The following is a 16,549-nucleotide window of genomic DNA, read 5'->3' on the forward strand; positions in this document are numbered from 1 at the left end:
TTGCCGTTGATGAGTTGTTCCACGGAGCCGGCAATCGCCTCGTCTGAAGCGTCGGAGGAGACAACGAGCTCGGCATCTGGAGCGAGGAAAGCGCTGAACGTGGCTTGTTTGAGCGCCTGCTTGCAAGCTGAGAGAGCTTTGTCCTGAGCTGTGGTCCAGCCCTTCAGCTTGGCCTTCTTCTTCTTGGGTGCGCCCCGTAGGAGATTGTCAAGAGGAACTTCTAGTTGAGCCGCTCCTCGGATGCAGTGCCTGTAGTAATTGAGAGCGCCGAGAAAGCTGCGAAGCTCCTGGTATGTCGTCGGCGTCGGGATGCGGTCAACTGCGTCGACCTTGGGCGGTGGCGGCTTGAACCCTTGCTGGCTCACTGTGAAACCCAAGAAGATGACCTCGGGCAGAGCGATCTGGCACTTGTCGAGGTTGATGCAGAGACCAGCTGAACGAAGCTTGTCGAAAAGCTGTCGCACGTGGCTCAGGTGCTCCTCGTAGTTCCTGGAGAAGACGATGATGTCGTCTATGTACCAGCGGCAAAACCAGAGGTCCTTGAGCAGACCGTCCAGGAAACGCTGAAACGTCTGCGTGGCGTTGCGTAGGCCAAGGGGCAGGACGAGGAAATCAATGAGGCCAAACGGAGTTATGACGACTGTCTTGCAGATGTCCTCCTCGGCCATTGGCACCTGGTAAAAAGCTCTTTTGAGATCGACTACCGTGAAGACCTTACCGCCGTGACAGCCATGAAGAAGGTGCTCGATGACTGGAAGAGGGTAGCGGTCTGGCTCGGTGATAGCGTTGAGGCGGCGGTAGTCGCCCGTGATGCGGAAGGTGCCGCTGCCGTCGTTCTTCTCCACTAAGTGCAGAGGACTGGCCCATTGACTAGAGGAGGGGCGGACGAGACCCGCGTCCATGAGCTCTTTGACGGTCGCTTTGGCGCCTTTGAGCCTGTCACCGAATAGTGGTCGTGGGCGCTCGAACACCGGTGGCTCCGTGGTGCGGATGAAGTGGGTGACGGGCGCTCCGTTGAGGGTTGCCTTCCGGCTGCTGGGCTTGGTGAGGTCCGCGTACTCGACGAGTAGCGCGTCGAAGAGGCTCCTAGTTGTCAGGTCCTCGGCAGGATCGTGCAGGATGGCAACGGTGTGGTGCGAGACGGCTGACAACTGACCTCGTGTGGCCAGCGCCGTGGTGGCGTCGATGAGACGCTGACTCTGGAGGTCCACCATGATGCCTGCGTGCGCCAGGAAATCAGCTCCGATGATGGCTCCTGGGATGTCAGCGATGATGAACGGCCACTCGAAGTCTCTGCGTAAGCCGATGTTGAGTGTGAGGAGAGTGCGACCAAACGTCGCAATGGGCGACATGTTGGCCGCGGTGAGTGTCAGCGGCTGCTGCACCAGTTGTGTGGCCTCTTTGACTGCCGAACGGGGCAGTAGGGATACGACGGATCCCGAGTCGACCAGGAACGAGAGGCGAAAGTTCCTGTCGAAAACGTGAAGGCGGTTTTCTTTTGGCAGTCCGCTGCCGTGAGCCGCCTGAACTGTGAGCAGCGGTCCTAGTTTTTTAAGGCCTTGGGGTGGTCGCATGGCTTCTCGCATTTGAGTGCTCCATCTCCGAAGCGCTGATGGTAGTAGCAGTGGCCCTGTTGCGCTTGGGTGGCTGGAGTGCCAGCGCGCCCGCGGCTGCGGCTGCGTCCTCTGCCCTGGGACCTCTGCTGACTCAGCACTCTGATGGCCTCGTTGGTTTGTTCGGCTGTTGCCAAAAGGCGTGACATGAGGGCGGTCATGTTGGCCATCTCCTTAGCCATCGCATGTTCTTGGCGATGAGGAGAGCTGCTGCGAGAGTAGGCTGACAGCAGCAACGGCGGGTGTTGGCGCAATGTCGGCCAACTTGTCGGCTGCTTCCGCCAATTTGTCAAGTGCTCCGTCGAGCACGGTTAACACGCCCTGCGAGGACGCTGGCAGGAGGGCAAGCCACTTGACCTTGAGAGCCTCGTCAGTGACGCTCTTGCCTGCGAGTATGCGCATTTCGCGTAGAAGCTCTGAGGGCTTCTTGCCTTCTGGCTTGATGTCGTTGAGCAGTTTGCGTAGACGTTGCTCATTCGTTTGGGCGAAACGCTCGAGCATGCGTCTCTTCAACGTAGCATACATGTCAGTGGCCGGCGGATTCTGCACCACGTCCAAGAGCTCGTTGACAGTGTCTTCGCCGAGTGCTGCGATGACCAGGTTGTAGCGCTTGAGGTCATCGTCCACGCCATGGGCTTGCAGGTTGGATTCTACTTGACCGAACCACGCTTCCGGCGCTGCTTTCCAGAACTGCGGGAGTTTGCATCTCGACGCGTTGGCGTTGAGCAACTGCTGCTGGATTTGCTGCACTTGTTGCAGCTGCAACGCGAGGGCCGCCGGATTGGAAGTGTCGTTGACCTCGGCTGGCGTAGGTGCGCTGGCCATGTTGCCAATCGGAGTGCTTACTGGTACTTTTTTTTCTTGCACGTCCCTTCCTTGTGTCGAGAGCACGCTTGATTCGGCACCCGCGAGCACTTTTTCAACGTTTCGTTCGGTTTTTTGTTTTCTGAGGTTAACTCCCGCACTCTCAGTCGCTGGCCTTTTTGTTGAATCGAGGGATTTTGCGTAGGCTCGCGTGATCGGCCTCGGTTGCACGCACGTACCTGTTGTCTCGGTCGCCACGACAGGTAGGGGCAGGCGCGAGCGCGAAATGTTTGAAGATGGCGGCGGCGTGGTCTGAGAGCCGGCTTTCCGCGCGATCACTTTGCCGAAAAAGAATCCGCTCGAATCACGTCGGGGTCACCACTTTGGAGACGTGTTCGAGGGAGAATTGATTGTGAGAATGCGAGCGAATAGAGAGAATAAAATATTTATTGACTATACACTAAAATAAGGTGAGATTTGCTTGAATGACACGGGAGCAAGACTCGATGCGTGCGAGCGTGTCGAACATCTTGCTCAGACTTGTCGTCGATACAGTAGAGAGGCAACTCCGCGGCGTCAGTGCTTGCTTCCGACGGTGCTGCCGCGGAGCGGAGCCAGAGCGAGTCGGTTCTGTCCCCACAGAGCCATCTGGTTTTGATATTAGGAAAAAAGATGACAAATATTGTCCTTCGGTAAATTAACATTTCTCTATAGCGTTTGAGGTTAATAACTTGTTGATGACTGCACAATTTCTTATATTCTCTATCCGTATTTGAAATGCATTTAGGTTCTTCCAGTTGAAAAACTCTAGATTCTAATTTTATTTTTTAATCCGCTATTGTTTCTAATATAAATCTGACATTAGTTAAAATTTCCCATTTATCAAAAAATAATTTCAGTCTTCCTGTCGTCTTTACCTCAACTAAATGTACCGTATTCTCTGCTGTAAGGTTGAGATTGTGTGTAAAATCTTCTCGATGGGTAAGTCCTATGGTTCGAAGAGCTGGAGCTGATGTTAAATAACCTGCCGTTGGTTGCTCTATTGCTGTTGAAAGACTGGGATTGATGATTCCTGTAGCTTCCCCTGTACCCACGTCCTACAGGGAAGCCTTTCCAGTTTAAGGCATTGTTAGCTGCATATGAATTAGTAGAGTTGGATAATGTTTTAAAACCCTGCTAAAACAAGGACATTTAACCGGATTGAAAATCCAAACCGCTTTGAGTCTATTTCTGAATCCTACAAATGACAATTAAAATTCATTAAAGTAGAATGAATCTTAATTTATTTTTATGTTTTTTTATCCCGAAATTAATTTTACATATTATAATAATTAATTTCAGGATAGAAAAATATTAAAGGGAATTCAGATCGATTCCAGTTTGATAAATTTAAATTGTCATTTGTAGGATTCAAAAATATACTCGAAGCGGATTGGATTTTCAATCCGGTTGAATATTCTTGTTTTAGCAAGGAATTGTCATTTTTATATTTCAAATTCTTGCAGCTTTTTCCATTTATTTTGCATTCTCTAAGACCTATTGAAAATCATCACCAAAAAGCAAGGATGTAGAATCTCTATCTTTGACCAACCTTTAAATATTATTATCACATCGTCTTCCAATATAAAGCTTTCTAACATGTAATAATTGATAAAAAAATCTCATAAAAGCTTAACTAAATTGCTCAAATTTTTTAAAATAAATTCCCTTTCCAAAGATTCACTCTTATCGTTTAGTATCAAACTCAAGGTCATTGAAACTGATACTAGAACCGCGTCTGAGAGATCTTGGTATTCAACATTTCTTTGTCCTCCATGGTATTGTCGCGTGTGTCGTTACCGAGCGCCAAGAAATGAATGAGTAGAAAGACGAACAACCCGGACGAGGTAGAAGGGGCGAGATAGAGTGGATAAGGTAGAAGGTTGTCTTCTCCAGATTTATCTCTAAAAAGTGGCGTCATCTGGCAACGAGTTACGGTACTACAAATAAAATATCTTCCAACAAGCGTAGCGAAATATAATGCCGTCCCAATATGGATGTACTCTGCCGTCACGCTGCCAGCACGCAAGTTATGGCGTGCCGGAATTATGAAGGCATCGTGCCGATACTGTGCTACCTGCCTGGGTATATATATATATATATAGCGACGGTTATCTGCGGGGCCGGCACTGTATACGTGTTTCTGACCGGTCGAAATTAAAGATTCTGTGGTTACCGACAAAGATATTCAAATGATCAACTGTGTATCATAAATTATTGGGATAACTTCCTAACGTCCTAAAGATTTATAATTTAACAAGTAATTGCTGAGTAAATTGATGATTTTGATTTAATAATTTAATAATTCGATTATATAAATATGCGACGTGCGTGCAGTGCCGCATGCATACACTTATGCATTGCATACACAGATTAACACGCACACATATTCAAATTATCAAGAGAAAGAAAGAGCAATCGAAGAGTACCGACTTTTTGCGTGTGACGTGTGTGTACTGTGTAGAGAGAAGGAGCTCGCCAAGCCAGGCGACTTGCAATTTGTGGCTAAAGCCTCTTGACACCTACATAATATAGGTGCACTGTGATTGTAATCAAGTTAAATATTCGTAGTGTAAAACTTGTGTATGCTCGTCCGCATGTTTTGGCATATTCTGTTAAATGCTGGCAGGCAGCATTTCATCTTACCAAAGAAAAAACGTTCTGCAATAATCTGATGGTTTGCGACAAGTGATTGCGGCGACTGGCCCTCGGAACGTTGCTAGACTTCTCGATCTGTTCTCTCAACTCAGCCTCTAATAGGCGGCTGTTGCCGCTTACTAAGCTGCACCGAAGTGCCAATCCATTCAACCAAGTGTTTTAAGTTTTATGAATACCTAATTCCGCTTGCTGAACCAACCTTGTAATCTTGAACAAACTGACTTTTTCCTCAACATGGCATCTCACAAAACTAGTGGTCAAAGTGCCCGCAAAAAGGTCCAAGTTAGTACTTACAGCACTAATCTTTTATGACTATATCTAATTTGTTCCATTTATAAGAGTAAATTGCAGCATCAATCATTGACAATCCATGTATCAATTTTCTCCCCACTTATGGTGGGACAATTTTTTAAATTTGCATGGATCTATTTTTTATTTACAATTTTTTTTATTAAGGTATCAATGGTGATAAGAGATGAAAAAGAAAAGAAACATCGAGCTGGAGTCAATTCTCTTCAGTATGACACAGCTTTACATAGGCTTTACTCTGCTGGAAGAGACAGCATAATTAGGATATGGAATTGTAAAAATATGAAAGACCCATATATGGATTCCATGGAACATCACACTGATTGGGTCAACGATATTGTTTTATGTTGTGGTGGTAAAAATTGTGAGTATAAGAATTTTTTCACAATTAAATGTTTATTTTGTTAAAAAATTTCAATAATCAAGAAATGTTATGTTTGCACAGTAATTTCTGCTAGTTCTGATACAACAGTTAAAGTATGGAATGCCCACAAAGGTTTTTGTATGTCAACATTAAGAACACACAAAGATTATGTTAAGGCATTGGCATACGCAAAAGATAGAGAACAAGTTGCAAGTGCTGGGTTGGATAAGGCTATATTTCTATGGGATGTTAATACTTTAACAGCTCTCACTGCAAGCAATAACACTGTGACAAGTAAAGTTTATTTTATTGCAGCAGGCTTTGAATATTTCAATAAATTAATAATTAAGAATTTGTTACTAATTACATTATATTCAACTTTCAGCTTCTTCTCTCACTGGTAATAAAGATTCTATATATAGTTTAGCAATGAATCCACCAGGAACTATTATTGTAAGTGGTAGCACAGAAAAAGTTCTTAGAATATGGGATCCTCGGACTTGTAGTAAATTAATGAAACTAAAGGGTCATCAAGATAACATAAAAGCATTGGTGTTAAACAGAGATGGAAGTCAATGCTTATCGGCTAGTTCAGATGGAACTATCAAACTTTGGTCTCTTGGTCAACAACAATGTGTCCAAACATACCGAGTTCATACTGAAGGAGTTTGGGCTTTATTGGTAAATATATTTGTTATCACAAGGTTTAACAAAAATTTTTTAATTTAAAATGTTTGTGTATCACTAATTAATAATATGCTGCTCAAGCATAAAAAAATATGAAACATTTAATGAAATGTTCCTTATTTACTGAAAGATTCATTTATTTATTTTAACAAGGAATTGAAATAGAAATATTTTTAAATACATAGGCTGACTTTCAAATAAATACAGAATATAGTATGAATTAAGTTTCACAGAAATAACATTAAATTAAATTGTATTGTTATCTTTACCTTGGTTGAAATGAGTATATAACAACTCTTATTAAGATTTAATACTTCCTTAGCAGGATCCATCTTGTATTATTGTTATAAAGCTTGATTGATATTGAGTAGTATGCATAAGAATAATATGAGACAGAGTCCAATGAAAAAGTTCAAATTTGATGTTTACTAAAAGAAATTTGGAAAAAGAAATCAACCTTGATACACATAGACTCTAAATGAATCTCGCTTTAACTTTCAACATTATATAACTGTTTTCTACTATTTCTAATTCACTAAATATCACTAAAATTAATAAACTAAGACACTTTCACATACAGCAAAAACTAAACACTATCTTTGATATACATTTTTCTGTGTTTGCTTAAACCAAAATGTTGTGTGTGTGTATCAATGGAATATAATCAAAATTTGAAAATTAAAGCGAACCTTTTTCAAAGTATACATGTAGATATATATATGTACATAAATATATTTTACTATAAATTGTTTTGAATTTGACCTGATAATCAAAATTTGAAAATTAAAGCGAACCTTTTTCAAAGTATACATGTAGATATATATATGTACATAAATATATTTTACTATAAATTGTTTTGAATTTAACCTGATAATCAAAATTCTTTTAAAACACAATCAACTGTTAAAATCATATTAATTTATAAGTAATGGTTTTAGGCAACAGAAAATTTCAGTCACGTTATTTCGGGGGGCAGAGACAAGAGAGTTGTTATGACTGAACTAAGAAATCCAGAGAAGTTTACTGTTATTTGTGAAGAAAAAGCTCCAATTTTAAAAATGGTCATGACACAAGATCAATCAAGTGTTTGGGTAGCTACTAGTGATTCTACGATAAATAATTGGGTAAATATATATTGTTTAATAGTTATTACTCAAAAAAATATCTCTGATTCCTTAACTGTTTGTATAGAATATAAGCTCAAAAGATTGGCAAGGTGGTGATTATAATGCTGACACAGTTAGTTTGACTGGGATAATAACACCTCGAAATATTGAGCCAGCTCAAAGGATTTTCGGAGGTCCAGCAATAAGGCATTGCTATGTACTCAATGATAGAAGATTTGTTTTAACAAAAGATACTGAAGAAAATGTATCGCTTTATGACGTTTTGAAAGCTTGCAAAGTGGAAGATTTAGGTCAAGTAGATTTTGATGAAGAAGTAAAGAAGCGTAACAAAATGGTTTATGTCCCAAATTGGTTCAATGTTGATCTCAAAACTGGGGTTGGTATTTATTTTTATAGAAAAGCACGTTATTGATTTTTCACATTTCATAATCTTTAAGTGCTTATAACTACGTACAATAAGTATACAATAATCAATAATCAAAACAATATCCCGGTACTTATGTACTATTCCTATATTAGTTAGGTAATGTCATATTGTGTTGTTTCAGATGTTAACTATACATTTAGGACAAGACGAAAACGATTGCTTATCAGCTTGGGTCTCAGCGAAAGAGACTGGCTTAGTAGAAGATGATAGTGTGGATCCCAAAGGCATTTCTAAATTTATATAAAATTGTATTATTTTTACAACTAGATTTTTATGAAATCATATTTCCCATTTTAGTAAACTACGGAAATCTACTCTTACAAGCTTTATTAGAACATTGGTGGAGACCTCTCCATGCAGATGATGAAATCGATAATAATAGCAATGATGGGAATGGTCCAAGACATACAAGAGGAGGGAATCCTTACTTTTCTGTGCCTGATCATACACCTGTTATATTTAGGTACAAAGTGAACTATGACTATTATAACTGATAATTAGCTTTAAAGTAATCTTTATGCATATTATCTGATTTGCAGTGAAGTTGGTGGTAGGACACTGTATAGACTATTAGTGCGAGATGCTGCTGGTGAAACTGAAGGAGTTCTGTTGAATGAAACTGTGCCATCGTGGGTTCGAGATATTGTAGTAGACAAAAATTTACCGAAATTCATTAAGATTACTTTTCACCTTTTACAACATTCCAGTTCTGGTGCCAAAAGCTTGAAAAAGTACGTAACATATTTTTAAAAACTTGTGTAGGTAATGTTTCTAAAATGTACTAAATTAATGTACCTTAATAGGGATCGCCTTGTCGCCAACGATTTCATTCAAGTTCGAAAAGTTGCTGAACACGTATATGATAAAGTGTTAGGTGCCGGGAGTGACACGGGATCTGTTGCGGGTGGTGGGAATACTGTATCTGGAGGTTCTCCTGCAGGTGATAGAGCTAACACAGATTCTAATGCTGACAATTCGTCTTTAGCAGAAGAAAAAGTAGAGCTACTATGTAATGATCAAGTTTTGGATCCATCGATGGATTTAAGAACGGTACCTTATTTTCTTTTTACAAATGAAATAATTTTTGCTCTTAAATAACTTAACTAACAATATTTTATTTACAAATTAATAGGTCAGACACTTTATTTGGAAAAGCTCTGCAGATCTAACGCTTTACTATCGACCTGTCAAATAAACAAAGTTAAAGTTTGTAATTTGTGTTCCTCTTTAGTATTCACAGCAGCTTCAAAAATTTTGTCAAAAGAAGCAAAAGGAACCTTTACAGGCTTCTTATCTGGAGATTGAAATTGCCAAAAGAACAGATCTTTTGTTTTTTTATTTTAAGGAAACAAAAGTTAGATTTTCAAATGATGAACTATTTATGTTTGTACCTAGTACAAGATCTATCTTGAAGTAAAACTAAAATCGAAAAATATATCGTAAAATAGCTACAATGTTAAGAAAATTTTTACTACAATATAGATAACATTATCACAGAATAAAATGTACTTTTCTTGATATGAGCCTAACTTTTACATATGTATTAAAGTTATTTATATTTTTAAGAATTAATTTTTTTAAATGTGTGTATATAGAATCATTATCTGTTACCATAGAATATTTGTTGTTGCCTTCCAAAGTCAGCAAAAATATGAATTAAAGCACAAATTAAAAAAAGTAACAGTTGATAAATAAATTTAAAAACAATTAAATATAGTTTTCTTCTAAATATACCATGCAACAAAGCTCTAGAAAAGTTCATAAAAACCTATCTTAGTATTTTATAATACAATTTGATATAAATTTAATTGAATATGCATAACACCTCATTGAGCAAGAATAATCAAAATGTGAAATTGAAAATTCTTATCACTTAGAAAAAAAATTGAATTGTACACATATAGTAAAGTACTTTTATCACGTACACAAATACATCCCATTTATGAAAGCTTAATTCTTTAGAGAACTTTGAGGAACTTAATAAAAATCTTTTAAATAAAATTTTTTTGTTAGGTCTAGATGAAATTCACATGGTTTATTATTTATAAATTTGAAAAATCGAGTCTCTAATTTTACCATTATTTTAATATAACCAATAAAAAAAACTAGAATAAAAACCTTTCTTTTTTAAAATTTTAACTTGGTAATTGAGAATAAATGATTTATATATCTTAATTCAAAGTTTAAACAGCTTGTCTACAGAATAACTCGAAATGCTCAAGTTACTCCAATGCTCTTTTTTCTTTTAAAACTACAATTGGTTTGGAGATTCAAGTCTAATTTACAGTACAATAATATTTACTGAAATAAGATTTAATTACTGCACAGTATTCAATTTTGGTATCTAAAGTATTAGTAAAAATCCATTTGATTATACACAATTTTATTTTTTATATAAGCACGTTTTTATCAAATTTCATCATAATTGATTGGTCACAAGGTTTACTATATTAACATCTCAATATTTAAAAAAAAGTAAAATATATTACATCATTCAAATAATAATTGAATTTCTTTTTATCATCCAACAGGTGATAATCAAGAAACAAAATAAAGATAAAAAGATAACTTTTATAGACGAAATATTATAATTATATTAGTACACTAAATACAGAAAAACTCCAATCAAGATCTTTAATATTTATAGTTTAATTTAAGTTTACAAATTTTTCAATAATAAATCTTTTAAATAACAAATTACAATGTTGAAATTTTACAATTTTGAAATATTAAGGTTTAACTAAATTAAAAACATCAAAGTATGTTAGATATAGCATTCTTTTTAATTTAAATAATGGTGAATAATAATATCCACAGCCTCAGTAAACGAATCACATACTTTGGTAGGGGCTGGTTCAATTTTATTTTCATCTCCAGATTGATACTTCCCAGTTTTGACAAGAAAACCTTTTATACCAACTGCTTGAGCTCCAGCAATATCATCATTGACATCCTATACATCAATATTTTATTAAACCATTCTCATTACAATACATTGATAAGCTGGTTGCTTTAACATATTTACATCGCCTATCATGATAGCTTCTTCTGGAAGAAAAGTTCCAAGTGCTGCTTTAAAAAATCCAGATGTTGGTTTCCCAATCACCTCAGCCTTGACATCGGATGAGTATTCCAATCCTTTAACAAATGCTCCTGGGCCTATAGCTAACCCATCTGATTTTTTGTAATAACGACCTTCATGAATAGCTATCAGTGATGCTCCATTCATTAAAAGTCTAGAAAATAAGGTAATTTTGTATAATTATGCTATCACATTTGCAATAAAAATAATTAATCATTGTTTTAGTTCATAATTACCTGAATGCTTCATTTAAATGAATGTAATCAAATTTAGATGGTGCTAATCCAACCATAACTGCATTAAACTGATTTGTTGAATCAATTAAATCCTTAAAATCTTCCATTGCATCATCCTCAATCAAATACAATGGATTTAATTTGCGAGTTTTCACTATTTCTCTGGCTGCTGCTAAGGAACTGAATATCTCTTCTTTTGTTATATTAAAACCAAGTTTTGTTAAACGACTGTGAAGAACATTTTTAGATTCTTTAGTAGTATTAGTAACAAATTTAATGAGCAAATTTGTGTTTCTAAGTCTGAAATAAAAAATTAGTAAACTTTACTGCAATCCATAACTCATAAAAGAAAATAGTTTTGTAAGCATTAATATTTAAATATACAAGTAATGACAATTATCATTACTTATTTAATGCATCCACTGCTCCAGGTATAACAGTATTATCAATATGTAGTGTCCCACTAAGATCAATCAATACAGACTTTACATTATTCACCATCTTTTTACTTACTAAATATTATAAATTTTATGAAAAGAAATATATAATCAATTTATCAACTTGATAACAAATATTTTAATAAATAGATAAGAACCAAGTTAAAACTTCATAAAAGAAAAATATTTTATATTATATTATATCACATATTACAATAAAAGATGATACACTCATATATATTAATATTGCGAATAAAATACAAATGCTTTTTAAATTAATAACATTCGTTTACACATGTTTTTTGGAATAAAGTGCGTGAACACGGCAACAAATGTTTTAAAGATTATCTATTATATTACATAAAAATATTATAGATATAAACAAATATATAAAATAATTTAGGAATAATTATCGAGGTAACTCTGGCCGAAAAATAATTGATTTACTCAAAAAAATACATATACCACTAGCTTCATTTTTATTTACATCACTCGAAAACTGCTTTTTTTGTAATTCGTACCGCTCCAAAATGTTAAAAAAAAAAAAAAAACGGAAAGAACTGCGTAATGTACCGACGTCACGTTCTGTTCTGTTCTGTTAGTATTCGTTGGCTCTGGTGTCGACTCAATATTCGCGATCGCAACGAAATGCAGGTGGCGCTAGTGTTTACCAATATGGCCGACCTAAGGTGAAACTGTTTAAATTTTACCATGCAGTTAGATAGGTAGTTCCTCTTTAAAATTAGTTTATTTAAAAATGGAAAGGTCTACGTAGTTCGTTATATCTCTAGATGATATTTTGAACCTTCTAGGGCAAACGAGAAGACCTTTGTCCGAAGGTTAAATGGTTTTAAATGCAAATCATGTGATTTTATGTGGTGTGTTGGAGCGAAGCAGTAGTGTAGTGCATATGTGGAAGGTTGCTTTGCACGCTGAGAAATAACTTAACACTGTGATTTGATTTAAGGCTGAACTTTATTTTTGATTTAGATTACAGTAGGCTGATGTAATCTCTATTTACACTGTTTGCTTGTTTTGTTTGTTTCCCTGAGCTGGGGGAATTCAAATGTGAATTATGCTGAGCTTCTCTTTTAGCGCTAGAGCAACCAAGTAGTTGCCACGAGAAGTTGGCAAAGGCGTCGCCAACTGCCTCGAGCGCCGGTGAGAGACTGACTGCTGCTACGTGAATTCGCTGCGGGGAACGAGCGCTTGCTTGCGCCGCCTTGTTGCCGACGACTGCGGAGTGCTGACCTCTTGTGGCAGCTGTTGTAAGCTTGGCGTGACCGCCACAGCCACTCCCTCCCTGGAAGTTGCCTGATCAGAAGGTAACTCAGATGCAGGTTGTGACCTGGTGCTGTTTAGGCGGGACTTAAGTGTTTCTGGCGTAAGTTTTAATTTGGTTGCTCCCTTTGAGACTGCTTGCTGCGTCAGGGGTACCTGAAATGATACCGATTTGGGCTGGATTTCCTTGGTTTGCCGTTTAGACTGTGACGGCTCGTCCGAAAAGATGTACGCTGGTTTCAGCATTGAAGTTGATATGGTTTGAGGATTTCCGCTGACGTCTATGACGTATCGCTGGTCGTCCAACCTTTTGATTACTCGATAAGGTCCAGAGTAGGGCGGAGTAAGTGGAGGTTTAACGGGAACTCCCAACTTAAAGACATAGGTGCATGTATGAAGATCTTCATGCATGAATTGCTTGGTTGTGATATGATGTGAAGTAGGTGACGGCCGTATGACTTGAAAGTGCTTTCGCAGATGATCTAGGAAGGTTACCGGTGATTGCGGTAAGTCCTTAGCTATAAAAAATTCTCCTGGAACTCTGATCGTCGTCCCGAACATGAGCTCGGCAGGCGAGGTCTTGATGTCCTCCTTAAAAGCTGTTCTTAATCCTAAGAGCACGGTAGGTAGCAGCTCAGTCCAGGCAGAGCCAGGCTGACACATCAGTGCGGCTTTGAACGTTCTGTGGAAACGTTCAACCATTCCGTTGGATTGCGGGTGATAAGGCGTTGTACGTATTCTTTTCGCTCCAATTAGCTTTGCCAATGAGCTGAAAAGTGCAGACTTAAATTGAAGTCCTTGGTCCGTGGTGATTGTTATCGGAGTGCCAAAAGTAGCAATCCAGCCAGAATAGAAAGCGTTGGCCACTTCTTCCGATGTTGCCGTTTTCAGCGGTATTGCTTGGGGCCATCGTGTGTATCTGTCTATCAGCGTGAGACAGTATCTGTACTCGTTGACTAAGGGCATAGTTACTATATCTAAGTGTACGTGATTAAATCTTGCTTCTGGAATCTCTAAACCGGCAGGGTGATTTCGTGTGTGGCGATGGATTTTCGCCCTCTGGCACTGAATGCATTGACGCGACCAAGTAAGCGCATCTTTACGAATGCCTGGCCAGAAATATTTTTCTCGGATCTTCCTGGCTGTCTCTCTACCGCTTGGGTGAGCCAGGCCGTGAATGACGTCGAATGCTGTCCTCCTCAGAGAGGGTGGTAGGAAAGGACGTACTACTCCCGTTGTAACTTCACATAGGAAACGATATTCGTCTATTTCTATTTGTTGAAGACCACTGGCATGATCGCTCTCGCGATTTAATGAAGCTTCGTAATCAGCCTGGGCTTCACTGATAACTTGTGCACTGAGCCTGGTGGGCATATTGATTGTGCAGATTCGAGATAGCGCGTCAGCGACGACATTCTGTTCTCCTGGAATGTGAACGATTGTTGTGCAAAATTGGCCTATGTAATCTAATTGATATAACTGTCGTGGAGATGCTTTGTCCGGGCGTTGCTGGAAAGCTTTGGTTAGTGGTTTATGGTCAGTTCTAATTACGAATTCTTTGCCTTCGACAATGTGCGCAAAGTGTTTGAGCGTCGCATAAATTGCAAGTAGCTCACGATCGTATGGACTATAATTGCGTTCTGCGGCAGAAAGTTTCCTGGAATAGAAACCAAGTGGAGTGTGCTTACCATCGATTATTTGTTCGAGGGATCCTCCCAATGCCTTTGCAGATGCGTCAGCTGTGAGGATGATGGGTGCTTGAGGATGCAAGAAAGCTGAGGATGTTACCGCTGCAAGCGATTTTTTGGTGTCCTCAAAAGCTTTTTCTAACTCTGATGACCATGCTATCGGGGTTCTGTCTCTTTTCTTCATGCTTTTTACGCACTCGTTGAGCAGAGCTTGCGATTCAGCTGCACTCGGAATTTGCAATCTGAAATAGTTAATGGCTCCCAAGAATCTCCTCATGTCATGAATGGTTGCAGGTTTGGGGATGTTGAGGATAGCCTCAACCTTTTCTGCTGGTGGCCGAAATCCGTCGGCATTTATCCTAAAGCCAAGAAAATTTACCTCTTGTTGACCGAACTGGCACTTGTTCCAGTTTATCTTCAAACCATCTTCAAGCAGGATGCTCAGGACGGTCCGTAAATGGCCAAGATGCTCTTCCATAGTGCTGGATGAGATAAGGATGTCGTCTATGAAGACGGAAACGTAACTAAGATTTCCTAATAGACTGCACATGTATCTTTGGAAAGTTTGTGTAGCATTTTTTAATCCTAAGGGCATTCCTAGAAAGTCAAATAGACCGAAAGGAGTCGCAATTGCCGTTTTCTGCACGTCCTCAGGAGCTACGGGGATCTGAAAGTATGCCTTCTTTAGATCTATAGTTGAAAAGATTTTCTTCCCATGAAGAAGAAGTAGTAAATCGCTAATCCTCGGAATTGGGTAGCGATCAGGAACGGTTTGTGCATTTAAAGCTCGGTAGTCACCTGTCGGGTGAAGCTTCCCAGATGGCGATTTCACCATATGAATAGGACTGGCGTAGGGACTGCTCGATGGCTGTATGATCCCAGCTCGTAGCAGTTCCCTGTACTCTGCTTTTGCTGCTTGAAGTTTCTCCCCGATCATTTAACGAGGTTTTGCATAGACTGGGGGCCCTGTGGTTATGATGTGATGCTGGGTTTTCGCCATTGGTCCTACAATTTGGCCTTCCATAGCCACAAACCTCTCGAAAAATTTATTGATGAACTCTAGGCATGCACTAACAGTTGCAGGTTTCGCAGGAAGTACTGCTGAGATTGAGTGCGTGCTGGAGCTTTCGATGCTGCAATGCGCTATTGGACTGGTCGTAGCGTCAATCAGTTGGCGTCTTTTTAAATCTGGCACGAGGCCATCATATTTAAGAAAATCTGCCCCTAAAATTAGGACTTTTACATCGGCTAAAACAAAAGACCACGGGAATACTCGCCGTAGGCCTATGTCTACCTGGATAGTATGACGACCACATGTTGTTATTGCTGATCCATTTGCTGCAGAAAGGTGTATGTCGTTTGTAGTTGCCTTCCTTCCGCCACGGGCCGGAATGATCGAGACTACCGAACCACTGTCTACCAGAAAGCGAATGCCTGATGAGCGGTCGATTACATGCAGTCGATTCTCTGTAACGGGCTCGTGAGACGGGGTTAGGGAGAACGCTGTGCTGCTGCCTGTCGCCATCATAGACAGCAGCGTTACTGGTTTCCCGTCACTGAGGGTTGTTGTACTTGGGTCTGGTTGCTAAAGTAGGTGCAAGGGCGGTTGCAGCGAGTGGACGCCTCGCCAAACCTGTGGTGGTAGTAGCACGTGCCATTGATATGAGGCCTGGGCTTAGAATTTGAGCGATTTCGATTGAAGGCTCCTCCTTGCCGAGAACCGGGTCGAGATTGACGTGGTTGGGCAATAGCTTCGACCACGCGAGTTGATAAATCACGAGTGGTTTTAATTAATTG

General features: G+C 39.5%; 3 protein-coding genes across 4 annotated transcripts; 1 reads left to right on the top strand and 2 right to left on the bottom strand.

Annotated features, from left to right (window-relative positions):
• Nucleotides 1-1,787: 1,787 nt before the first annotated feature.
• Nucleotides 1,788-2,438, bottom strand: LOC131670174 (uncharacterized). Its single transcript, XM_058945564.1, has one exon. The coding sequence runs from the start codon at nt 2,436-2,438 to the stop codon at nt 1,788-1,790; it is 651 nt and encodes a 216-aa protein (XP_058801547.1).
• A 2,426-nt stretch (nt 2,439-4,864) lies between these two features.
• On the top strand, nt 4,865-9,703 carry LOC131670162 (WD repeat-containing protein 48). Its single transcript, XM_058945551.1, has 11 exons — nt 4,865-5,396; nt 5,571-5,787; nt 5,869-6,081; nt 6,173-6,468; nt 7,413-7,598; nt 7,666-7,977; nt 8,150-8,252; nt 8,326-8,491; nt 8,568-8,759; nt 8,832-9,078; nt 9,161-9,703. Exons 1-11 carry the CDS (start codon nt 5,349-5,351, stop codon nt 9,221-9,223), a joined length of 2,043 nt encoding a protein of 680 aa, XP_058801534.1. The 5' UTR covers nt 4,865-5,348; the 3' UTR covers nt 9,224-9,703.
• An 881-nt stretch (nt 9,704-10,584) lies between these two features.
• LOC131670159 (haloacid dehalogenase-like hydrolase domain-containing protein 2) lies at nt 10,585-12,350 on the bottom strand. 2 transcript variants are annotated; one of them, XM_058945548.1, is made up of 4 exons: nt 11,753-12,350; nt 11,347-11,574; nt 11,054-11,264; nt 10,585-10,981 (listed from the first exon to the last, which is right to left on the bottom strand). In XM_058945548.1, exons 1-4 carry the CDS (start codon nt 11,845-11,847, stop codon nt 10,811-10,813), a joined length of 705 nt encoding a protein of 234 aa, XP_058801531.1. In that variant the 5' UTR covers nt 11,848-12,350; the 3' UTR covers nt 10,585-10,810. The 2 variants fall into 2 exon arrangements, with proteins under 2 accessions (XP_058801531.1, XP_058801530.1); XM_058945547.1 differs by having other exon boundaries at nt 10,586-10,981; nt 11,347-11,646.
• Nucleotides 12,351-16,549: the final 4,199 nt, after the last annotated feature.

The sequence above is a fragment of the Phymastichus coffea genome, unplaced genomic scaffold, assembly GCF_024137745.1.
Source record: "Phymastichus coffea isolate CEN01 unplaced genomic scaffold, Cenicafe_Pcof_1.1 PCOF00103, whole genome shotgun sequence".
In the NCBI taxonomy this organism is placed as follows: Eukaryota; Metazoa; Arthropoda; class Insecta; order Hymenoptera; family Eulophidae; genus Phymastichus; species Phymastichus coffea.

What these genes read in the sequence shown, in the direction of transcription:
- LOC131670159 (XM_058945547.1), bottom strand. Translation starts at nt 11,847, where the DNA reads ATGGTGAATAATGTAAAGTCTGTATTGATTGATCTTAGTGGGACACTA. An exon ending in CATTTAAATGAAGCATTCAG is followed by an intron (nt 11,265 to 11,346) that starts GTAATTATGAAC and finishes CTTATTTTCTAG; the next exon opens with ACTTTTAATGAATGGAGCAT. An exon ending in AAGCTATCATGATAGGCGAT is followed by an intron (nt 10,982 to 11,053) that starts GTAAATATGTTA and finishes ATTGATGTATAG; the next exon opens with GATGTCAATGATGATATTGC.
- LOC131670162 (XM_058945551.1), top strand. Translation starts at nt 5,349, where the DNA reads ATGGCATCTCACAAAACTAGTGGTCAAAGTGCCCGCAAAAAGGTCCAA. An exon ending in TGATAGTGTGGATCCCAAAG is followed by an intron (nt 8,253 to 8,325) that starts GCATTTCTAAAT and finishes TTCCCATTTTAG; the next exon opens with TAAACTACGGAAATCTACTC. An exon ending in GGTGCCAAAAGCTTGAAAAA is followed by an intron (nt 8,760 to 8,831) that starts GTACGTAACATA and finishes GTACCTTAATAG; the next exon opens with GGATCGCCTTGTCGCCAACG.
- LOC131670174 (XM_058945564.1), bottom strand. Translation starts at nt 2,438, where the DNA reads ATGGCCAGCGCACCTACGCCAGCCGAGGTCAACGACACTTCCAATCCG.